This window comes from Monoraphidium neglectum (assembly GCF_000611645.1).
Source record: "Monoraphidium neglectum strain SAG 48.87 unplaced genomic scaffold scaffold02489, whole genome shotgun sequence".
Taxonomy (NCBI): Eukaryota; Viridiplantae; Chlorophyta; class Chlorophyceae; order Sphaeropleales; family Selenastraceae; genus Monoraphidium; species Monoraphidium neglectum.
The window spans coordinates 1-9,068 of record NW_014011139.1 but is presented as its reverse complement, the minus strand read 5'-3'; the positions used below and the strand labels follow the sequence as shown (position 1 = coordinate 9,068).

Genomic DNA, 9,068 nt, shown 5'->3' with positions numbered 1-9,068 from the left:
GATCAGGGGCGCCCCAGGCGGGCCCAGGGCAGGGCTCGCCCCCCTGCCGCGCCCGCGCCCCCGTCCTGCGCAGGCACCACACGCCGGGTGTCATGTGTTGAAAATTTGTTGCCGAGCGCTGCAAGCTGGCCACCAGTCAGACGCGGCGTGGCAGCCCTGCGAACCCCGAGCTGCGCAGCAAGCCCCGCCCAGGTGCGTAACCCGGGAGATTGCCCGCCCCAAGAGCATTACTGCGGGCCCACCTCACCTCTCCTTCCAGGCACCGCGCCGGGGCCGCGCCCGGCAAGCTGCACGCCGGCGGCGGAACCGACGCCTGGCGCGCCCGCGGCGCCAAGCAGGACTGGCTGGGCTGCCGGGCGAATCGCCGCAGGTGCGCCCCCAAGCTGCGCCTGCTGCTGCTGCTGCTGCTGCCTCTGAAACTGCATTAGCTGTCTCTGCGCCTGGAGTTGCTGCTGCTGCTGCTGCTGCTGCTGCTGCAACTGCAGCTGCTGCCCCGCAGGATGCTGCTGCCCCTGAGCTGCCGCCTGGCGCGCCTGCATCATCAATTGCTGTACAAGCTGTTGCTGCGGCTGGCCATTGCCCCCTTGCTGGCTGAGTTGTTGGATGAGCTGCAGCTGCTGCGCGTGGATCTGCGGCGCAAGGCCTGGCCGCTGCACAGTGGCCTGCTGCTGAGGCGGCAAGCCTGGCCGTGGCTGCTGCTGTTGTTGCTGCTGTTGCTGCTGTTGCTGTTGTTGTTGCTGCTGCTGTAGCTGTTGCTGCTGCTGCATCTGTAGCTGATATTGCAGCATCTGTAGCTGGTTCATGCCAGCGGGGAACCCCCCGCCCGGCTGCATCTTGACACGCTCGCAGCCCGCGCCCTTTGCTGGTGCAAGGTTGCGCGGCGACGCTGCGAGTCGAGAGGCCGCCGCGCCTGATCAGATTCGGTGTGTCTATTCAAGCTTGGTGTAGACTACGCATGGAATGAGTTTTCCTGACAAGAAATGGTGTATGTCAGACCCAGCAGTGTAAATTTCGTGATCTAGGCGTCGAGGCTGATACGTTGCGAGTACAATCAGCGTTGTAACAACAACTACGTAGGAAAAGTCATATTTACACCCATGTCGCCTCGTGGTAGCCTACGGTAGTCAGTAGCATGGCTCGCGGTAGTCACCAAGTGCAGCAACACATGTGACACGGCACTGTAGGCTGATGAGCTGCGAGTATATGGCAAAGATCCTTTCAGGGGATCCTTACTACTATAAAAGGATCCCCTGAAAGGATCTTTGCATGCACCTTATTCCATGAAACAACTTCCACTAGGCACGCTCAGGCGCATGCCCTTGATGGCTGTTGATGGTCCGCAGCACAATACGATGCACGGCTGCCAGCAGAGCACACGCTTGGCGGGGACTTGGCCAGGCCAGGCCAACAATCATCCCTGCGGCCAGCTCATAGGTTATGAGGCTCCTCATCATCACAGCCACACCCGTCCCCATCACACGTGACACGTGGATGCAGCTGCACGACCCGAGCTTCGAAAGGCAAGCAGCGGCGTCTTAGCGGTCCACTGCAGCTGCAACATGTCGCGGCGGACAACACAGCGTCAACCTGGCAGGCAGTCTCACTGTGAGCGCGAACGCAATTACATTGTGCAGCTGGCAGAGTGTAAGGAGCTGCCTCAGCATAAAGCGTCAGGTGACAGGCAGCAGTGCGCTTGCAGCACAAACCAACCGCTTGAATATTTGCTTGGCAATTGCTGTGTGCCGCTTGATGAGAAAGTTGCGGCAACAAATATGTGCAAAATCTACACTTCCAGGGAATACTGCTGTTGGCCGCCCCTCCAACCAGCCGTGCGACAGGCGTCAGAGCTCAAGACGTCTGCCTGCAGCTGCAGCCATGAGCCGTATGCTGCAATGGTCTTGCCAAGCAACAGGGATGGTGCACATGGGGTTGCTCGAACGGGGCGAGGGCTCACCCGCCCTCGCCGCCGCGACTGCGTTGAGCGGGACCCATCCGCTCCCCATATTTGCCTCTTGCTTGTCCACTTGCAGATGCCTCAGCAGACAAGCTCGCACTACCCCCGCAGGCGGCCGCCTCTGCAACCTGGCCCTCTTGCCAATGGTAAGATGCTGCAGATGGACCCCCTTCATGTCCTCGGTTGGTGTGCCAAAGCAGTGCCAGAGGTTAGAGCAGTGGATACAAATTCCTCAGGTGGTATTTATGCAATCAAGCCCCCGGATTGGTTGCAACTCCACGTGCACGCCTGTGCCTGCCAATACCGCATGGAGAGCCAGCTGCAGGAGCATGCCTCCGTAGTCAAGGTTACTCGCTGGCCGTTCGCTGCGTCGGCGGTAGTCACGCTGTGTGCGTGGTTGCGTTATGCAGCGCCAGCTGCACCATGAACACCCAAACAGCATGTCAGTTTGCTCCGGTGCGGGCTCCTGATGCTGCCATGCAGGTATTACGCATCCTGCACCCCCATCCGTCGAGTGACGCCATGATGTGTCGGGGAGCCGGGCGGCCCTGGAGGCACTTCTTTGATGCCCAAGCAGCCACGGCATGCGTTGCAACCACAACGCGCAGTACTCAGAGCTCGCAAGCATGGATTGGCAGGCTGGATGGGACGCGGGCTTGGCGGGAGGCGATGCACTGGGCTTGCCAAAGCCCGGTGCACGCGTGATGCATCCTCAACATAGGAGGAGCCGCAGCGAATCTTTCTCCCAAGCGGCGGAGCTGCTTGGACAGCCCGGTGTCAGGGGCCTTGTTCCCGAGGCATTCCCTTTTGGGGCCATGCCGCTGGGCTCGGGCTTTGCCGTACCTCAAGGGCTGATGCCTGGTATTTCGGGGTTGGACCTGGCGGCGCTGGGCCCTCAGAGCGGTGCCGAGATGGTGCTCGACGCTGCGCGGATCAAGGTGCGGCGCCGCTCCGCCATTGTTGCTTTGTGCGAGCCCTAGGCATGAGGGCAAACTTTGTTGCGGCCCAACTATCGACCTTTTTGGTTGTTCGTCACACAGCTTGGTCGGCCGCTGCATCACAAACACAGGCAGAGCCGGCACCCGAGGCGGCGGCGGAGCTGAAGGGCAACACACGCGGCGCCGCTGCCGCCGCCGCCGCCGGCAGCGCGCCCCGCAGCCGCCGTGCGACGGCCGCTGGGGGCGACGACGACACCGACGAGGACTTTGACATCCCCGGAGGCGGCGGGAAGACGCGCTCCAACGCGCTCGACACGGCGGGCATGGACCCGCGGCGCGCGAAGCGCATCCTCGCGAACCGGCAGTCGGCGCAGCGGTCCCGCATGAAGCGGCTGCAGCACGTGCATGAGCTTGAGAACCAGGCCACAGACCTCAACGGCCAGATTAAACGAATGCAGGAGCACCTGGCAACTGAGAAGGGCCGCGCCGACGAGGCGGCCGCCGCGGCGTCGGCAGCCGCAAGCGCGGCCGCGGCGCTGCAACAGCAGCTTTCGCAGCAAGAGGGGCTACAGGCGGCGCTGCAGGCGCAGATAGTCGAGCTGCGCTCGCGCGCGGCGGCGGCGGGGCTGATGCTGCCAAACGGCGCGGCGGTCGGATCCGGCGTGACGGGCACTGGGGCGATTGTGTCGGGGCCGTTGTCCGCGCCATTATTGCAGGCGGCGCAGGCGACAGTGCTCCAGCCGATCGGCTTGGTTGGGGGCATGCCTGGGATGGGCCCGATGGGGGTGCTCGGTGTGGTGGGCGGTGCAGGCACGGCGGGGGTGTATGGTCGCAGCGGTGTTGTGCCGCCTGTCACGTTGGCGGCAGTGGCTTCGCCGGACCGGCAGCCGTCGTCCAGCCCTTCCCAGCAGCAGCAGCAGCAGCAGCAGCTTGCATTGCAGCAGCACGCCGCGCAACAGCAAGCTGCACTGCAGCAGGCACAGCATCAAGCCATGAAACAGCAGGCAGCGCAGCAGCAGGCCGTGGCGCAGCAGCAGGCAGCACAGCAGCAGCAGCAGCAGCAGCAGCAGCAGCAGCAGCAACAGCAGTTGCAGGCCACTCAAGAACAGGCACAGCAGCAGCCGCACCCCTCTGCGCCCACGCCGGTGCCAGCCGCCCCAGCAGCGCTTGCACCCCCGGCGCTCCAAAGCGCAAGCGGCAGCGGGGGGGCGTCCGGCCTTGGCGTGTCCGGTCTGCAGACAGACCTGGACGGCGATTTTGTTGGCATGCTGTCTGAGGATCAGGGGGCGCTGTTTGGCAGCGGGCAGGACGGGGACCTGTTTGGCGGCGTTCCGCTGCTGCAGGAGCACGAGAGTATTGCCAGCCCAGACAGCGTGCTGCGGCGCACCATGTCGCTGTGACGCACCGCGGCGGGGTGCGCGGGCCGCTGTTGTATGTGCCACCAAATCATGCCATTCCTGGCGCCGCGGCCGCTTTCATCACCGCCGCGCCAGCTTGCATTTCTGGAAAGTTTTGTCCCGCTGCATGCAGCCTGGTTGGTCTCTCGTATGGTGGAAGCCGTGTGCGGCAGCGGTCGCGCAGTTGGGCGCCGCTGCTGCGCATGACGGCCACACAGGCGTCGCACACCTCGAAATCGTCGCGCTGTTGCTGCTCCACGCTGCTGCCAACGCACCCTCCAGGGCTGTCGGCCGTCCGCCCTCTCTTGCAGCCCCCATCATCCCGCAACCCCATCCTCCTATCCTCTCCCTGGGGCTTTTATCTGGCATTGCCGCAGGCTTTAGGAGTTGCGTGCTCAAGCCTGTGCCCACCCGTGCACCACTCGCGCTTTTTTGTCCCGCACTGATGCGATCCAGTGATCTTGAGAGTGTGCTCGCTGCTGCAACACGCAGCGCTCGCTCCTTCGCCGCTGTTGCTGGCCGTCTGACCGCGTGTCTGTGTTGCCTTCCAATGTCTGCATGCACTGCAAGTGGCAGTGCAAGCTTGTAAAACACACCTCTCCGCTGTATTCTTTCACGGTAGTCACTCGTGACCTCTAGAAATATGCACAATTCAAGGCACCGCCGAGGCGTGGCCTACAGCGAGAGCGTCGGCGCGCGTTGCACGCAGCCCACGGTGCCCCGCCCTCAGCGCGCCAGCGGCGGCAGCTGCACGGGCCCGCCCCCACCCGGCTGCCTGTCCCCGGCCTCGGGCCCGGCTGCTGCCCCCAGCGCTGCCCTGAGCCGCACGATTTCCCTCTGGTATGCGACCGAGGCCTGGGACAGGTACGCCTGCAGGAGAGCAGCGCCAGGCGCGCAGCCAAAGTGACCAGGACGGGGGTCAAGGAGCGAGGGCAAGCAAGTTGGGCGCGTGCCAGGGTCCATGCCGGCTACCCGTGGGTCGCAGCACGCAGCGACAATGCGCACACTGCCCCTCCGTGGCAGCAGCTGCCACCTGATGTGTGATTCGGGTTCGATCAAGAAGCTTCCCTGCTTCCGCCCCTGCTCCTGCCCCTGGCCCCTGCCCGCGGTCCCGCCCCTGGCCCCAGCCCCCCTGGGCGCGTCTAGCGACGGGCCCGCCTTGCCTGCAGGTGTGCCAGCTGCTCCTCTGCCATGACAGCTCTGGACTCGGCGTTCTGAGGAGGGGCGGGGGCGAGAAGGGGAGAGGGCGGCGGCGTGGGGGATGAGGTGCAAGAGGGCATGGGCCATGTGGGATGCGTGGGGGGCGGGCGTCAGGGTTCGGGTGTGGTTCTGCCTGTTCCTGCTGTTCAGGGGGTGTGAGGACGTTGATAAGAATTCAATAAAAGCACGAGGACGCCTGTTGGGATGTGCAGCCCTCCTCATGCAGCTATAGGTACATCCCAGGATGCCAGTGACGACAAGTGCGTGTGTATGAGTGGGCGCCGGTCAGCTCAGCCACCTGCAGTTTCCGCTCGAGCTCTGACTGGGTGGTGGCGGCAAACTCCTTGACCTGGCGCCGCAGCGCCGCGTCCGGCGCGGCGCCGGCAGCCGCCCGGGCCGCTGAGGCGGGGGCGGCTGCAGGCGCAGCTGCAGCGGCGACGGCGTCGGCGCGCAGCTGGGCGTTCTCCAGGCGCAGCTGGCGCAGGGAAAGCAATTGCGGGGCGCAGGGGAAGCAGTTGTGAAAGGAGCATGTGCGGCGCGAGCGGCCCTCTGCGAGCGCTCTCGCGGCGCTCCAAGCGCTGTGAGCGCGCCCCTCGGCCGGCCCGCTGCGCGGCGTGCACCCGACCTCCCCCAGCCGCCGCCGGGTACGCCAGACACCAATGACACGCCCTTGAGCAGCAATCCTTGAGGCGGGTCCACTCCCTCCCCCTCCGCAACACACACACGCAAACACCCGCACGTGTGCGCAGCGCGCATGCGTCAAACACACCTTGGTCATCTCCTGCAGCACCGCCACGTCCGGTTGTCCCGCCGCCGTGCCCGCGGCCGCGGCTGCGACACTCTCGTTGCGCGTGAGGCGCCGCTTGAGGCGATCTAGCTCCTCCCGCAGCCGAACATTCTCCAGCTGCAGGGCGCCAGCGCCTTGCGGGGTTTTGAGGGGTTTCATTGATGGATTGTGATGAAACTATGTGAAAATTGCGCGCAGGCATGGAGCAAGTGTCGATGGTTGGGTGTGGGGAGGACGAGGCGGGGCAGAAAAACGTGCGGTGAGGGGACCCAGGGGCCTCTTGCTGAGTGCCGTGTGAGAGGTCATGAAGAGAAGGGATGCCGCAGCAATCACAAGCGCCACCCCTGGATGGGCCCCTGGATGGGATGGGGTTGCAGCCAGCCGTTTAAGGTTGGCCCCGAGGGCCTCGTGCGGCCCCGGCACAGCGACGAAGCGCGATCGACGGCATGCGCGCCAGCGAGGGCAGCCCCTGGAACGCGACATGCGAGGCGGGGCGGCCGCCCCACGCACCTATCGCGCGGAGCTCTGCCGCCCGCTGCGCCGCGGCCGGCTGGCCGCCCGCCGCCAGGCGGCCGAGGCCCTGGGGGCCGAGGGTGTCAAACTCCAGCTGGCGCACCTGTGAGGGGCGGGTTTGAGCGTCAAAAGTGGGTGCGCCCAGGCCGGGTGAGCGCCCGGCACCTCGGAGCGTGGGCCGATGCCGTGCTGTGCCGTGCTGTGCCGTGCTGTGCCGTGCTGTGCCGTGCTGTGCTGTGCTGTGCCGTGCTGTGCTGTGCTGTGCCGTGCTGTGCCGTGCTGTGCCGTGCTGTGCCGTGCTGTGCCGTGCTGTGCCGTGCTGTGCTGTGCTGTGCTGTGCCGTGCTGTGCTATGCTGCGCCGTGCTGTGCCGCTTTGGTGGCGGGTCGTGGGGCGCCATGCCCCGCAACCTCGACAAATCCCGGCCGCCTGGCGCAAGCCCCCACACGCCCCCCCCCCCACACACACACACGCTCGCACGCATGCATGCACGCCGGCTCACATACACACTCACACTCACACACACACACACACACATACACACCCTCTCACACCTTCAGGGCCCCCAGCTCAGCCTCCAGCCGCGCCGCCTTATCCAGCGCGCGCCCCATCGCCGCCCGGTCCGCCCCCTCATCCTGCCTGGGCGCACGCGCAACGCCAAACGAGGACGGAGCAAAACTAATCAGGGCTGCGTCAGGCGGGCAGGCAGGGGGAATGGCACGGAAGAGCAGGCAGAACCTCGGGCGGACGCGGGCGGCGATCAGGGAGTACCTGGGATCTCTGCGGCTCTCATCGGTCCAAAAGTATTGCACTCACTCGCCCGACGCTCGACCTCAAAAGCATCACATCCTCCGGGCGCACGCGCCGCGGCAGGCGCCCAGGGGGCGTCGCCGCCCCAACCTCCCCTCCCTGCCCCCCGATTGCTGCGCCCCGAGGCCCGCGGCGCCTCACTTGAGTATCTCCTCCATGCCGCCGGCCAGAACAGCGTCCTCATGGGGGGCGCGGGGGGGCGCTCCTGCGCTGGGGGGCCACTCATCCTCCAGCTTGTACCTGTCGCGGCGCGAATGGGTTTGAATTGATTCGTTCGGTTTGAACTGGTTTAAATTAATCTGTTTGGTTTGGTCTAATTTGGATGGGCCTGGTTTGGTGTTGACTGGTTTGGTATGGTTACGTTGAGGCTGGGTTGGGTTGCTTTGGTGTAGGATACTGTGGTCTGGATTGGCTTGGAATGGTTTGGGGCGGGTTGCATTTGGTTTGGTTTGGATTGAGAGTCATGATTGGGGCCGCGTGCGAGGGCAGAGGTGTCAGGGCTGGCAGCTTGCACCTGTCGCTCGTGGCAGAGGCTCTGTGGGCGTGAGGATGACGGACCACGCGGATCCCACTTTGAAAAGGCATGCCGCATCCCGTTGGTTTTGCAACGCCGCCTTTTCCCTCTCAACGGCCCGCGGAGGAGGCTACTGGCGCTGGCGCCCACCGCCAGCGCCGGCGAGGGTTTGCCGCGGTCGCTGGCGAGCGCGGGGGTGGTGAGCGCGCCCGCGCACCTGAGGGCCCGGTAGCCGTTGTACAGCAGCCGCAGCCGCCGCCGTAGGTCCGTGTGGCGCGCCGCCAGCTCATCAGCGTCGCGGCGCACCTCGGCGCTGCGCTCCTCGGACGCCTGGCCGCGCGGAAGCGGGGGAGCGGCAGAAAGAGGAGCGTGTTCGAGGGGGGTTCTTGGGAGCCCGTTTCAGGCTGTGCGCATCGGTTGCCCGTTTCAGACGGCCTGCATTCCTTCCCAAGGCTGCTGCACTCCGAGTCTGCAAATCGTGGGATCCGAGGGGCTTCCATGGATGGCGCGCGATCGCGCCTCCATGCCCCGCACCCTCGGCCCCAGATCGCGCCAGATCACAGTCCAAGGCGCGCACCGCCGTAATCTCGTCGACGTACCGCTGCAGCCGCCGCAGCAGCTCTTCCCCGCCCGGCCGCAGCCCGCCGCTGCCGCCGCTGCCGCCGCTGCCGCCGCCGCCAATCAGGGCGTCTGCACCCGGCCCCGCAGCAGCCGCGCGGCTCGCCAGGTCAGCGACCTCGCGGGCGGCACCCTCCATTTTGCGGCGGAAGATGGACCTGCGAAAGAGCGATCGCATCGCGCGGCCAGCCGTGGGCCTGGGGCCTGGTGCAGTGACGATGCAACACGCGGGCGGCAGGGCTGCGCGCCGACCGCGGTCCTAGGGGCGAATACAAACGTCCCCGCGCCGAACCACCCTGCCCACCCCCACCCTGCAACCCCCCCACCTGGCCTGGTCC

General features: G+C 65.8%; 3 protein-coding genes across 3 annotated transcripts; 1 reads left to right on the top strand and 2 right to left on the bottom strand.

Moving 5' to 3' along the window:
- Positions 1-227: 227 nt before the first annotated feature.
- MNEG_10862 (hypothetical protein) lies at positions 228-833 on the bottom strand (the record flags this gene model as incomplete). The annotated part of the gene is made up of 1 exon (XM_014040668.1): positions 228-833. The coding sequence occupies one exon, from the start codon at positions 831-833 to the stop codon at positions 228-230; it is 606 nt and encodes a 201-aa protein (XP_013896122.1).
- Positions 834-2,769: 1,936 nt separating this feature from the next.
- Positions 2,770-4,292, top strand: MNEG_10861 (hypothetical protein; the record flags this gene model as incomplete). Its single annotated transcript, XM_014040667.1, has 2 exons — positions 2,770-2,892; positions 3,024-4,292. 2 exons carry the CDS (start codon positions 2,770-2,772, stop codon positions 4,290-4,292), a joined length of 1,392 nt encoding a protein of 463 aa, XP_013896121.1.
- A 723-nt stretch (positions 4,293-5,015) lies between these two features.
- On the bottom strand, positions 5,016-8,869 carry MNEG_10860 (hypothetical protein; the record flags this gene model as incomplete). Its single annotated transcript, XM_014040666.1, has 8 exons — positions 5,016-5,159; positions 5,788-5,964; positions 6,259-6,410; positions 6,787-6,892; positions 7,343-7,427; positions 7,740-7,777; positions 8,263-8,442; positions 8,690-8,869. The coding sequence occupies 8 exons, from the start codon at positions 8,867-8,869 to the stop codon at positions 5,016-5,018; spliced, it is 1,062 nt and encodes a 353-aa protein (XP_013896120.1).
- Positions 8,870-9,068: the final 199 nt, after the last annotated feature.